Source organism: Entelurus aequoreus, linkage group LG25 (genome assembly GCF_033978785.1).
Source record: "Entelurus aequoreus isolate RoL-2023_Sb linkage group LG25, RoL_Eaeq_v1.1, whole genome shotgun sequence".
In the NCBI taxonomy this organism is placed as follows: Eukaryota; Metazoa; Chordata; class Actinopteri; order Syngnathiformes; family Syngnathidae; genus Entelurus; species Entelurus aequoreus.
In genome coordinates this window covers 11,600,195-11,615,194 of record NC_084755.1, presented here as the reverse complement: position 1 = coordinate 11,615,194, position 15,000 = coordinate 11,600,195, and the positions used below count along the sequence as shown (strand labels likewise).

At 40.3% G+C, this 15,000-nt stretch overlaps 1 protein-coding gene across 1 annotated transcript in view; it reads left to right on the top strand.

The window, feature by feature from the left end:
• Nucleotides 1–15,000, top strand: part of LOC133642981 (BAH and coiled-coil domain-containing protein 1) — a 93,975-nt gene that overhangs the window by 30,569 nt on the left and 48,406 nt on the right. The window contains exons 3-7 of the mRNA XM_062037404.1: nucleotides 7,800–7,925; nucleotides 9,489–11,756; nucleotides 12,615–12,732; nucleotides 12,826–13,025; nucleotides 13,137–13,295. Of these exons, the coding sequence (XP_061893388.1) occupies nucleotides 7,800–7,925; nucleotides 9,489–11,756; nucleotides 12,615–12,732; nucleotides 12,826–13,025; nucleotides 13,137–13,295 (2,871 nt within the window). The remainder of the gene's footprint in view (nucleotides 1–7,799; nucleotides 7,926–9,488; nucleotides 11,757–12,614; nucleotides 12,733–12,825; nucleotides 13,026–13,136; nucleotides 13,296–15,000) is intronic.

Below are 15,000 nucleotides of genomic sequence, written 5' to 3'. Positions count from 1 at the left end.
ATCCAACACCAAGAATAGACATTTGAAAGGCAATTTAAAATAAATAAAGAATAGTGAACAACAGGCTGAATAAGTGTACGTTATATGAGGCATAAATAACCAACTGAGAATGTGCCTGGTATGTTAACGTAACATATTATGGTAAGAGTCATTCAAATAACTATAACATATAGAACATGCTATACGTTTACCAAACAATCTGTCACTCCTAATCACTAAATCCATGAAATCTTATACGTCTAGTCTCTAACGTGAATGAGCTAAATAATATTATTTGATAATTTTACGGTAATGTGTTAAGAATTTCACACATAAGTCGCTCCTGAGTATAAGTCGCACCCCCCAGCCAAACTATGAAAAAAACGCGACTTATAGTCCGAAAAATACGGTACGATGCAAATATAAAAAAGCTTGTTGTGAAAAATTTGTTGGAATTTCACAAGAAAAAGGTCACAGTATCGCAAAAAAAACTAAGAATTTCAGTCATCGTTTCACTCAACGCAAGTCAAAATTTGACTTGAAAAACTGAACATTTTGTGCAATATTATGATAAAAGTTGAATTTTACTCAATAACAGTCGCGATTTTACAAGAAAAAGCTTAAAATTTTGGCAATTTTATGAAAAGAGTCGTGATTTTACTCGACAACAGTCACAGATGTATAAGAAAACTTTCACATTTTGGCAATATTATAATAATAATAATAATCAGAATTTTACTTGGCAAGGTTAAGACAGAAGTCATAATTTTACTCAAAAAAATGTCACTGTTTCACAAGAAAACTAAGAATTTTGGCGGTATTATAATAAAAGTCGTAATTTTACTCAATGCTAGTCAATATTTGACTAGAAAAACTGAACTTGTGCGCATAATATGATAAAAGTTGTAATGTTACTCAATAACAGTCGCAATTTTACAAGAAAAAGCTTAACATTTTGGCAATTTTATGAAAGAGTCCTGATTTTACTCGACAAAAGTCAGTTTTATAATTAAACTTTACAATTTTGGCAATATTATAATAATAATCATAATCAGAATTTTACTTGACAAGGTTAAGACAGAAGTCATAATTTTACTCAAAAAAATGTCACTGTTTCACAAGAAAAACTAAGAATGTTGGCGGTATTATAATAAAAGTCGTAATTTTACTCAACGCAAGTCAAAATTTGACTAGAAAAACTGAACATTTGCACAATAATATGATAAAAGTTGAATTGTACTCGATAACAGTTGCAATTTTACAAGGAAAAAGCTTAAAATGTTGGCAATTTTATGAAAAGAGTCGTAATTTTACTCAACAAAAGTCACAGTTTTATAAGAAAACTTTACAATTTTGGCAATATTATAATAATAATCGGAATTTTACTTGGTAAGATTATGACAGAAGTCATAATTTTACTCAAAAAAGTGTCACTGTTTCACTAGAAAAACTAAGAATTTTGGCGGTATTATAATAAAAGTCGTAATTTTACTCAATGCAAGTCAAAATTTGACTACAAAAACTGAACATTTGCACAATAATATGATAAAAATTGGAATTTTACTCGATAACAGTCGCAATTTTACAAGAAAAGGTTAATATTTTGGCAATTTTATGAAAAGAGTCGTGATTTTACTCGACAAAAGTCACAGTTTTATAAGAAAACCCTTTACCATTTTGGCATAATTATAATAATAATTGGAATTTTACTTGGCAAGATTATGACAGAAGTCATAATTTTACTCAAAAAAGTGTTTCACAAAAAAAACTAAGAATGTTGGCGGTATTATAATAAAAGTCGTCGTTTTACTCAACGCAAGTCAAAATTTGACTAGAAAAACTGAAAATATGCGCAATATTATGATAAAAGTTGGAATTTTACTCGATACAGTTGCAATTTTACAAGGAAAAAGCTTAAAATGTTGGCATTTTTATGAAAGAGTCGTAATTTTACTCAACAAAAGTCACAATTTTATAAGAAAACTTTAACATTTTGGCAATATTATAATAATAATAATCGGAATTTTACTTGGCAAGATTATGATAGAAGTCATAATTTTTCTAAAAAAATGTCACTGTTTTACTAGAACAACAAAAAAAATGGCAATATTGTGATAAAAGTCTGAATTTTTTTTATGACAAATGTCACCATTTTGCATTGAAAAGTAATATTTTTACATAAAAAAGTTATAATTTTTACATAAAAAAGTTATAATTTTTACGAGAAAATATTGCAATATTACAGCAACAGAAAGAATTTGACAAAATTGTTCCCAATTTTATAAGAAAAAAGTCGACACACTGTGAGAAAAATACTTTTAGTTATTATTATTATTATTATTTTTGTTTGTAATTGATTTTTAGTCTTCATTATTTAGTTCAAGTTATTACAGTACGTCTCTACATACATATTTATTTTATTTGTTTTATTAATTTGGCCAAAGGGGGCGCGTTTCAATTTCTTACAAACACATGTTATTTCATATGTTGACCAGAGGGGGAGCACTTCAATTTTTTACACACACTTGTTATTTCATATGTTGACCAGAGGAGGAGCACTTTTAAAACCGACACAGTCAATTTGAAAAATCCTCCTATTTGGGACCACCCTCATTTTGATAGATTTCACCACCAGGTGGTGCAAATGAGACATTCTCTATCAGATGCAATGGTTTCCCGTATTGGGACCATGATTTATGTCCTCACTTGTTCACACCTCCTCATAAGGAAGGTAATTTTCCTTGTTGATGTCTCAAGAAGGGTAGAAATACAAGAACACACACACACACACACACTCACACACACACACACACACACACACACACACACACACACACACACACACACACACACACACACACACACACACACACACACACACACACACACACACACACACACACAGAGCCAAGTGAACTGCATCTGTGCTATCCAGGATCAGGCCGCACACGAGCCAACACAAATACATCTGTCTTTCATTTAGCTTGTACCACTGTGGTTCCCTCCCTATGCAGCCCTTCCTCCTTCACTCTACCCGGGTGTTGTGGCTTCTAAGGATGATGGAAGGTGAGGCAGGTGCAAGACAGCAGCTACAGTATAAGGCGGCTCTTTGGTGCCGCCCTAAATCCTCAAAAAAGGATTGAAACAGTAAAAAAGATGGGGGGGGGGAAATTTTTGTTTGTTTGTTTTAGTATGTTTTTTGTTTGAGGACATGACACAATTGTTAGAAAGCCCACCGTTTAATATGTTTGTGTGTACGCTTCACTGATGAGAGTGTTTGGCGAACATCGTTTTGTCCTACTGATTTCAGAGGTTCTTGAACTCACCATAGTGTGGACTGTAACATGTAAAATCTTCCATTCCTTATTTGTCTCATGTTGTCCACCACAAGTTTTATACTGTGCGCGAATGCACAAAGTGAACTTTGTTGATGTTATCGACTTGTGGGAGTGCTAATCAGGCATGTTTGGCCAGTGCATGACTGCAAGCTAATCAATGCTAACATGCTATTTAGGCTATGTATGTACACTACCGTTCAAAAGTTTGGGGTCACATGGAAATGTCCTTATTTTTGAAGGAAAAGCACTGTACTTTTCAATGAAGATAACTTTAACTAGTCTTAACTTGAAAGAAATACACTCTATACATTGCTAATGTGGTAAATGACTATTCTAGCTGCAAATGTCTGCTTTTTGATGCAATATCTACATAGGTGTATAGAGGCCCATTTCCAGCAACTATCACTCCAGTGTTCTAATGGTACAATGTGTTTGCTCATTGGCTCAGAAGGCTAATTGATGATTAGAAAACCCTTGTGCAATCATGTTCACACATCTGAAAACAGTTTAGCTCGTTACAGAAGCTACAAAACTGACCTTCCTTTGAGCAGATTGAGTTTCTGGAGCATCACATTTGTGTGGTCAATTAAACGCTCAAAATGGCCAGAAATAGAGAACTTTCATCTGAAACTCGACAGTCTATTCTTGTTCTTAGAAATGAAGGCTATTCCACAAAATTGTTTGGGTGACCCCAAACTTTTGAACGGTAGTGTACATATTGCATCATTAGGCCTCATTTTGAGCTCATTTAATATCATTTTCTTTTATCCTCTTTGTGTGTAATTTAAGTTTGTAGTTTTGCATGTCTCATGACACATTATCTGTATGTAACATTGACTGCATTTAAATATGTTGTCTTAGTAGCGTATTCAACTGCATATGGGTTGAAAATTATTTGCAAATCATTGTATTCCATTTATATTTACATCTAACCCAATTTCCCAACTCATATGGAAACGGGGGTTTGTAGTTTTGCATGTCTCATGACACATTATCTGTATGTAATATTGGCTGCATTTCATTTGTTTGTGTGACATGTTGTTCCAGACCACAGCAAACATTACCTAGCTTGCCAAAGATTGTAATAAATCTATCAAAAGAAGACAACCTGCCGTTTCCTTTAACTTGGACACACACGTCTATACCTTTTGGCCATAAAAAGCCAGTAATTTCCAGGAGTTATCTGAGTAGCCTCTGATTTATTAATGGTTTCTAATGTTGTAAAATGTGTAGAATAAATGTACAATTTCAACATTTCTGTCAATGAAGATTTGCTTCAGCCTGCGACACATAGTCATTTTGATAGTAGGCTATTATAGCTAATATAGACACTTACGTCATGTGTTGCCTTCATTTTAGGACTTATAAATGGCTTTTCATTTTTTGCGGCTCCAGACAGATTTGTTTTTGTATTTTTGGTCCAATATGGCTCTTTCAATGTTTTGGGTTGCCGACCCCTGGTATAAGGCTTTAAGGTCGGATAATTGAAAATGACTGAAGGCGATTTTTTTTTGTCCTAACATTAACCCTGTAAGACCCAAATATAGAAAACCTAAAAAAAAAAAGTGACCTTTTAGATGTTGTTGTAGTAGGCATTTGAACACAACACAAGGGTAGAATGTATACTATACATGTATAGAGAAAATACTTCAGGCAGTGATGTAGTGGAGGGAATACAACCTGTTTGAGCCCACTGCAACAAGCCAGCTATTTTTACTACCACATTCACCCAGTGTTGTATAATTGCAACAATTATATAACAAGCTCTAAATGAAATTTGATACATCTGTTAACTACATATGTACATGCTCTAGATCAGGGGTCACCAACTTTTAAACCAAGAGCTACTCTTGGGTAGCCCGTAAGGACCAGATGAGTAGCCCGCTGGCCTGTTCTAAAAGTAGCTCAGAATAGCAATTGCTACTTTACCATTAGCTGCCTCTATTTTTAAATGTATTATTTACTAGCAAGCTGGTCTCGCTTTCCCGACAGTTTTATTCAAGAGGAGACAAAACTCGAAATAAATTGAAAATCCTAGAAAATTTTGAAATAGTCTTGTCAATTTCGACTCTTTAAATTCATAATTTTTACTTGCTCTAAGAAACTTCAGAAAGACGAATTTTAGAGAAAAAATACAACCTTAAAAATAATTTATGGATTTAAACACTTAGTAACTTTTTACCTGATTAGGAATTCCTTCGCTCTTCTTTCCTGACAAGTTTAAATCAGGTTCAATCAAATCTACACTTTGTTATTGTAAATATAATAAATGGACATGCTATATTTCTAAAAATCATTCATTTACTTCTAGTTTTTCCACGAAGAACATTTGTGAAATATTCTTCAAACGATTATGAATAAGATTTAAAATTTGATTCTAGATTCTAGCAGAATATATATTTTTTTAATTTTAATCATAATAAGTTTGAAGAAATATTTCACAAATATTCTTCGTCGAAAAAACAGAAGCTAAAATGAAGAATTAAATTAAAATGTATTTATTATTCTTTACAATAAAAAAAAATAATTTACTTGAACATTGATTTAAATTGTCAGGAAAGAAGAGGAAGGAATTTAAAAGGTAAAAAGGTATATGTGTTTAAAAATCCTAAAATCATTTTTAAGGTTGTATTTTTTCTCTAAAATTGTCTTTCTGAAAGTTATAAGAAGCAAAGTAAAAAAATTAATGAATTTAAACAAGTGAAGACCAAGTATTTAAAATATTTTCTTGGATTTTCAAATTCTATTTGAGTTTTGTCTCTCTTAGAATTAAAAATGTCGGGCAAAGCGAGACCAGCTTGCTAGTAAATAAATACAATTTAAAAAATAGAGGCAGCTCACTGGTAAGTGCTGCTATTTGAGCTACTTTTAGAACAGGCCAGCGGGCTACTCATCTGGTCCTTACGGGCTACCTGGTGCCCGCGGGCACCACGTTGGTGACCCCTGATCTAGACATTGTAATAACAACCAAAAAATATATAAAACACATTTTACTTACTTGAATCTAATGAATCCTGTCCAATGAAACAAATAGATGTTTTTCGAAGGAAACCTTGAGAGCATTAGCATTAGAGCATTAGAGAGCGCTTTATTTGTCCATTCTTAATAAGAACTGAAATTACATTTTCGGCACAATCCCGCTAAGAGCAGACATACGTTACAGGGAGACAAGACGGGACCGCCAACGGATCAGCCACTTAGGGCGCTCCTTAAAAAGGTGGGAAAAAGGTGACATTGGGAAAGGGGGAAGAGTAAAAAAAATATCAGTCTGAGGCTGGACCCTCAGGAGTGGTCCAGACTGAGTCCGAGGAAAAAACCTCACATAGCATGGCACACATGCAAGACAGAAAGGTTGTGTGAGTTCATGGCCAGAAGGCGTGACTTATAAACAAATTTACGATCCAATAGTCTTGTGAGACTGAAAAATAGGACCCAATGACTATGTAAATGTGGTAAAAAAATATATAACGGATTGTTTTTTAGGATGGTCAAAGGTAATGTTGTAATTTTACAACAAGGGGTGTTGCAGTATAATTTAAGGTTTGGTCCATACTTCAGTTTTAACTTTACAGTTTGGTACAGTGTGGGAACAAAATGTAAGCACGTAATTCTCCACAAACTCTACAATAATTCACATATTTAAAAAAGATAGAGCTGAAATGATGTACTAGTTCATATTTGAAGGAAATTCAACAGTTTGAATAGTCTGAATCATTTTATTTTCAGCAGATCAAAGCTCGTTATTGCGGAATGTGCAGCATTAATTGTTTCCGATCTCTACTCAACAACGTTGGTCACTGCTTTTGTCTTACACACTTATCTTTGTCCTTCGTTTCACTGGGATATGTTCCGAAATAGGGGACTTTAACGACTAAAGAGGTTCTTCAAGCTCTTGGTGACGGAATAGATTCTCAGTCATCTGATTCATGCTAATCCACCAAAATTGAATACGATTTCTGGTGAAAAAGTGCACTAATTTACATATTGGATGGTATGACAAATAGACCATTATTTCAATTGAAGACAATAGGATTGCTGCTTACCTTAAGTTGAAAAGTATTCAGCAACTAAAAGAAGCCTTTGATTTCACGTGTCTGGATCAGCCTCGAAGGCACAACAATCCAAAAAGATCACTCCTATATGATACAGATCCAATCGATGGCTTTGAAGGTCACTAAAGGGCAGCCCGGTGGCTTTCTCGCAATAGTAAACGGCGACTTGAAACCCAACGACATTTCTGCAAGAACAAAGACAAATAGCCATATGTCGAAGAGACGTTACAATCAACCTCAAGCCTGAGCTTATCTTGTATTGTCTGCATTATAAATTCAGGCGGGAAAGGCAAACAAGACAAGCCGAGGGCCAGGATTTATTTGCCTATGAACACCACCATCTGCATTAGACCTCGAGGATTATCTAGTGGGGAAAAACTGCATCTCATTGCCCTGTCTTATCAGTTCATCTCCATCTCTTCTTGTTCAGCCGCAGCAGGTTATCCTCGATTCTCAGGGAGTCTGGCCCACACTTTTCTTCCCATGAGCCACTTGGATCCCCATGCCAACAGCGGTGTTCTCTACGGCCAACACCGTTTCTATGACACCCAAAAAGGTGAGGAGCACATGATTGGAATTCAATCAGACATTTAAGGTATAAAACATTTGAAAGGATAATCTTATTGGGTATTTATTAGAGCTGAAACGATTCCTCGAGTAATTCGATTACAAAATACTGTATATTCGAGGAATTTTCGCTGCCCCGAGGCGGCGTTAATTTTTATTTTTACGGCATTCTTCGCCGACATAACTCGCAATGGCAGACGCCATCAGAATACATATTTAATGACCACATACCATACACCCCCCCTACACATTTCTATTACATATAAGATGTCCTGGTCCGGGGCTAATAGAAATGTGGAAATTGATATTCTGTGTACCACACACACACACACAAATACAGCAGGCCTAGACAGGGGGAGGACAGAGTGTAGGTACACAGAACATCAGAGGGTCAAATGTGCGAGAAAATGAGAGCAGACAGTGTTGACAAACAATGTTGCAACCTTGTGTGGAAAGCGCAGGTGCAGAAACACAAAAGAAGAATCCCTGTGGGATGCAGAAACTGGCAGATACATTTTCCGTGCGACGTTCAAATTGTTGTTACTCAGCCAGCGTTTGTGGGTCTGATGGACCCGTTGCATTTTGTGGCTTTTAATGCCTCACAATCAAACACTTTTATGTTAAAATACTGAACAGATGTTTATTGGGATAAGGTCAACATCTGTTCAGTATTTTAACATAAAAGTGGAAAAAGGAAAACGCAGTCGTATGCAAACATTGCGAAGTGGAGCTGGCATACCACAATAGCACAGGTTCGATGCTGTAGCACCTGTCGAGAAAGCATCCGATTTGAGGGACGTCCGGAGGCGAGGTAAGCCATCCGTTATTAAATGTAAACGCAGAAGTTGTGTTAGTCAAATAAATGTTATCCATTATGATAACCAGGATGTGTTCTCTCACTCCCGCGCAGTCATCAAATGCCGCCAAAAGGTGTTGAAAACCACGCTATCCGAGCTGTCGTGTTCAACGAGCCTTTCATTAGTAAACCCGCAAAAGTTATTCGGGTTATTCGCGTCATGCAACCACATGCTACTTGGATAGCTTGCACTTGCACCCACTTGTCTTTTTATATTGTTTATGTATTGGTGGCAGGTTGAAAACGGCTCAGCGGATTTGCGTGGAGAAACCAACGTTCAAACGGCACCGTATAATAATCATTAAAAACGCAGGAGAGACAATAACTTTGTTTATGCGGTTGCACCACACAGCACACAGGACTGTGAGCGCACCTGTTTTCAATAGCACACACAAATTGGCACAATCAACCACAGACGCATTTCAGCTGTGCGTGTCAGCCTTCAATAATGAAAACAGGCGTTTAGGCCAAACGCAATAATTGAGGGCACATCTTAACATGTATAATTAAACCTTAATTAAGCAAAAATATGATTTTTTTCGATTACTCGATTAATCGATCGGTATATTCGATAGAATACTCTATTACTAAAATATTCGATAGCTGCAGCTTCAGTATTTATAGAAGGAATGCTCAGGGACATTATCATGAGAGCTTTTTCTCATTTGATGTCATATCTCTCTCTCTTTTACTCAGAGAACTTCTACATTCGAGGTCTACCATCACAGCCACCTCTCATCTCGACCAATCACAGTCTGCCGCCAATGTCCAGGGCAGGTTCAGGACTCTCCCAGGGGCCTTGCAGCAGAGAAAGGGATGCCGGTGGTGGAACAAGTCTCCATAAGAGCCTTAAAGAAGGAACTGTGGAGAGGGGAGTGGGCGCTGTCAAAGACAAGGAAAAGTCTAGTAGCAAACATGAGGCGAAGGAAAGACAGCAACAGCAACAGCAGCAGCAACAGCACCACCACAACCACCAGTCTGCTCTGCCCACACATCAACACCACCACCACCACCACTCCCACCCACATCAGCAGCACTCGCACTATCCCCAGCACCCATTGCCCCTGGAGGAGGTAAACAGTCGGGCCCTGGAGAGACACAAGGCATCACTCCCTATGGAATACAGTAAGGATCCGCAAATGATGGGCAAGTCTTTAAGTGCTTGCTTGCACAATAGCAAGATGCAAAATGGAGAGACAGGAAATGTGGCGGTGCCTAAGACATCCATGTCCAGCTATGGAGGGGAGGGCACACCCTTGGGAACTATTGGAGGTGGGGGCAGCAACCATGGCAGACATATGGGTTCCAATGGCAATAGCCGCTGCACCAAAGAGGGGGTAAGTGGGGAGATGCGGATCAGCGAACAACCCTCAGATTGTCTCGAAAGGGGTCAGGGACCACTCCACCACTCTCTAACCTACTCTGTAGCCCCGCCCTTACAGTTGGCTTCTACTGGGGGGGCACAACCCCATCCACACCCGCACACTCACCCCCATGCACATGCTCACCCAGGAGGCTTTCACTGCCTACAGCTTCACCCAAGCCACCCGCACCATCCACATCCTTCCCACCACGCTCACCATCACCCGGACTTCTTCTGCCCACCCCATCCTGCCCCTCTGGGTAATCCTGCCTCACACGACAGGGTGCCGGCGAATGCAGGGCGCGAAACTAAAGTTACAGGGCCTACATTTGTGCCATCTGTGGCAGACACAGGGGACAAACACGGAGGGCCATTCCAGCTTGGTAACCCTGACTTCCAGGTTGTAGGCAGTGGAGGTGGCAATGTCAAGGACAAAGTTATGGACAAAAATGGTGGAGGAGGGGGACACCATGGTAGTTGGCATAGAAAACAACAGCAACAGCAGCAACAACAGCAACAGCATCAATACAGAAAAACAGAGAAGGCTCCAGACTGGATGCAGTCCCACCAACAACATCTCCAAGCCTCCCAGCTTACTCCACTGATCCAACAACAACAGCAGCAGCCTCCACAACCGCAGAAGCAACACCAGGTTGTACGGTCACGCAGTGCTGAGTGTGTAAACAGTACAGTGGACATGGACATGTTTAGATCCTCGTTGCCCCCGGCACCCAAGACTGGACACTCTCTCCCTCATTCGGTCAACACTTCTCCTTACAGAGACTGTTCCCATCCAGGACCACAACCTAACTCCTCCCCGCTTGGAAACAAAAATATGAGTCAGCACAGTGGTCCTGGCGGCAGCTGCTCCTTGCAAAGAGATGGCCAAAAAGTAGCAAGGATTCGCCACCAGCAGCATGGGCGACCTGGCCCAGATGCTCCTCCTCCGGGGGAGATAAATCAAGGGACGGTGCAGGATATGAAAAGAAAAATGGACATGGTTTACGGTTACAACAACAGTGGGCAGCAGCAGCACCAACAGTCGCCCGTGCCACAATGGGCCATGAGGCCTCCCCATCACATGCCACAAACTGAGGAGGAACCAATAAAGTCATACATGGAGTTAGGAAGCACGAATATGCAACATTCCCAACAGCAGAGAATGAATCAGTCCACTCAGCATGCACCTCCAGTCAGTCAGCAGCAGCAACAACCTGAGCCTCAAGGCCCAACTCGGGGGGAGAGCAGTGCCATGAAAAGCTTACTTAAGTACAGCAATCAGCAACAGCCACAACTCCTCTCTCAGAAAACCCCCTTTGGTGGCCTTGGGAACTTGAAATCAGGTCCAGCTGGTGGAAGCTATGCCCTACAGATTAACAAGCAGAATCTACCTTCGAGGAAGGGTCCGGCAAATGACAACGAGCGCCCTGATTACAGCGGAAGGCATCGGGATATTGGGGATACAGGCCACGGGGAGAGTGAGGTGAGGCAACCGCCCGTTGGGATTGCCGTGGCCGTGGCCAGACAAAGGGAACCACCGTGTCGTTCGTCAGATGGTCATCCCAACAGTCGACACAGCAGGGTGCATCCCACTGTGAAAGGTAAGTGATCACCATCTAAAAAATGTTTTCCCTGTTTCTCCTGTACTCTGTCCATCTTATTAGAATATATCCAATGCACTTGTAGTAATAAGTAATAAGATCGCGGATACAAGCGGCCAAAATGAGTTTCCTCAGAAGGGGGGCTGGCATCTCCCTTAGAGATAGAGTGAGAAGTTCAGTCACCCGAGAGAGACTCGGAGTAGAGCCGCTGCTCCTTCGCTTGGAAAGGAGCCAGCTTAGGTGGTTCGGGCATCCCGTGCGTATGCCTCACGGGCGTCTCCCTAGGGAGGTCCTCGTTGCACGTCCCACTGGGAGGAGACCCCGCGGCAGGCCAAGGACCAGATGGGGGGGATTACATCTCCTCTCTGGCCTGGTAACACTTCGGGATTCCCCAGGAGGAAGTTGCTAATGTTGCTCTGGAGAGGGAAGTCTGAGGGTCTCTGCTGGAGCTGTTGTCCCCGCGACCCGATTCCGGATAAGCGATTAATGATGGATGGATGGATGGATGGATGGCACTTGTAGTTGGGCTTAGAGATCAACACCAGAGGATCAAAATTATGAAGGTATAGCAATATTGCTGCAAGAACCCACATTAGGTAGGTTGGCAGAAATAGTCTTGTGTTATTCAGTCTGGTTGTCGAAGTTTCAAAGCCAGACATATATATGAACACAGGTGAAATGGGACATTAAGATAAAGAATGGCAGTGCCATGTAATAAGGGAAACCATTACGTACGAGTGTTTCAAGTCTCTCCTAGGTTTTTTTTTAGAAAACGTGAGTCATGAGGTACTGTGTCCTCACCTTCCTGCACAAGGATGATTGGCGTGAGGTAGTTGTAAGCTAATGTTTGTCTCACAGGACCTCCACACACCGCCATCTATCCATCAGATACGACTACTGAGCAGGAGAGGAAAATGATGAGCGGGGAGCAAATAGGTCTGACTTGTTTGGACAGAGAGAGGGATGCATATATCAGGTAAACCACTTCAGGTCTTTTACTCCTGGCTTTAAATTCTGCATTGTTTATATCGTTACCTGATGTTTGCTTTATTCTGGTGTCCCCACGCAGAGATAATAAGGAGAGGGTAGAGTTTTCAAGGATTCATCCCTCGAACAGCTGTCATGGGGACCTTGCTTCACATCTCATGGTCCCAGGCGGGACTTCCCTCCAAACTGGCCAATTAACAGACCCTGCTGCACATTCTGCTCACCACCATTGGATGCCAAGGACTGGAAGCCCATCTCTTTGGATGACAGGACATTCTTATGGTAGGATAACACTCATAATATACTTCTTACAATAAAACATAGAAACTACATGGATTTCTTCCCCATATATAGTGGATACATAACCTAAAATGTGATATTGTTTTAAAGCAGGTATAGGTCATACAGCCCTACACCAGAATCTTCCTCCAGGTTTCTCTGCAGCAATGCCAGGTCCTCTACAGCCAGTCCTGCCCTTGCCTCAGGATCCTTCTGCCCAGTTGGTGGTCCTGCCCACTGAACCTCCAGCCCATCCTGCAACCCATCACCTTGGTATGTCCAAATGTTACCCTCAGACTATGTCTACACTAAGCTGAATAACCCCTTAAACAAATAATTATTTAGCCTAAGCCCCGTTTCAGCCACCTAAACCAGCGTTTAAGGTTCCCTTCCTCGGACAAATTTTGTACACGGGTAAGTGCGCCGTGTATTTCTTGAATCTCCGGCTCTTAGCTTGGTATGGACTCATCGATCGTTTACAAACTGAGTTCGGAGAGGAAGTGACATCAGAAAGAACACACCACAGCCAGCTTCATAACAAAGCGGTTTCGTAACTTGGAGCTAACCCAGTGGTTTTGAACTTTGTTGGAGGTACCGAACCCCACCAGTTTCATATGCGCATTCACCGAACCCTTCTTTAGTGAAAAATTAAATGTTTTTTTTTTTCTAATTCAAGACAAAGTTATATGTTTTTGGTAACACTTTAGTATGGGGAACATATTCTAAGTAACAAAGACTTAATTTAGAGTTATTTGGTTAGGGTTAGGGTTAGGTTTAGAGGGTTAGGGCCAGGGTTAGGGTTATATGCCGAATAAGGCATTAATAAGTACTTAATAATGACTAATTAAGAGCCAATACGTTACTAATTTGCATGTTAATAAGCAACTAATTAATGGTGAATATGTTCCCCATACTAAAGTGTTACTGGTGCACAAAATGAACCGTGCATGAACATCACCTTGTTCAAAGAACAAAACCAACACAGTGCATAAACTCACAACAAATTACTCACCTGCAATTCAGTGTGACTTCTGCTGTTGCCGTTTCCGTAATACGCCAATAGGGAGAAGTTTTTATTTACACGATGAGTCGGGTCTGTCTTGACCTCCGCCGAACCCCTAGGGTTCGATCGAACCCAGGTTAAGAGCCACTGAGCTAACCACCGGAAATATGGAGGCGAGTCATCCAGACATGCCCGTGTTTCTCCTTCTTCTACATGTACAGACGCTTGTGAAAATCACACATGAATACCTTAAGAGAAAGCGATTGCAGCTATTTGGGATACAACACTTCTCAGACGGCAAGAGAACCTTCCAATGTCCAGGTCAGCTGTGATTCCACTTACCGAAAAACTTTGTCCATTTGTCGAAGGAGAGTCATTGAGAATGCGGGCTACCGTGGATGTTATAAAAAAGGTAGCGTGTGCTTTGTATTACCTGGCCGTCGAGGGAAGACTATCTATGGAAAACCGCGAATGCTTTTGGACTGGCAAAGCAGACTGTATCAGTTATTGTCCGCCATGTATGTTGCGGACTCAACGTCTAGATCCATAGTATACAAAGTCACCAAAAACGAATGGACAATGAAGGTGAAGGCAAAAGAGTGAGGAGTGTCCTGACCAGATATCTAGATCCCTAGATTGATTGATGCAAAATGTTGTCTATCACATTGTGTACTTTCACATGTCAAATAAAGATTTTATTAATTTATGATGTTTCAGGTATGATTCACTACAATAGGGCCCCACAGCACACTGGATTCCAGTTAATTGAAATACCACAACACTGGATATTGTTAAGATAAGTTAAATTTAAGAACTTGCACACAAAGCAACACTGGAGGGGACTATGACGTGCGCATTTTCCACGCATGCGTATTAGGTCGCGTTGCGCCGGCTGACGGAGGGGGGGAGAGGGGGTCTTAAACGACCATTGTGTGTGTATGGACAAGGATAAGGTTACCCTGGATAACCTTAGTG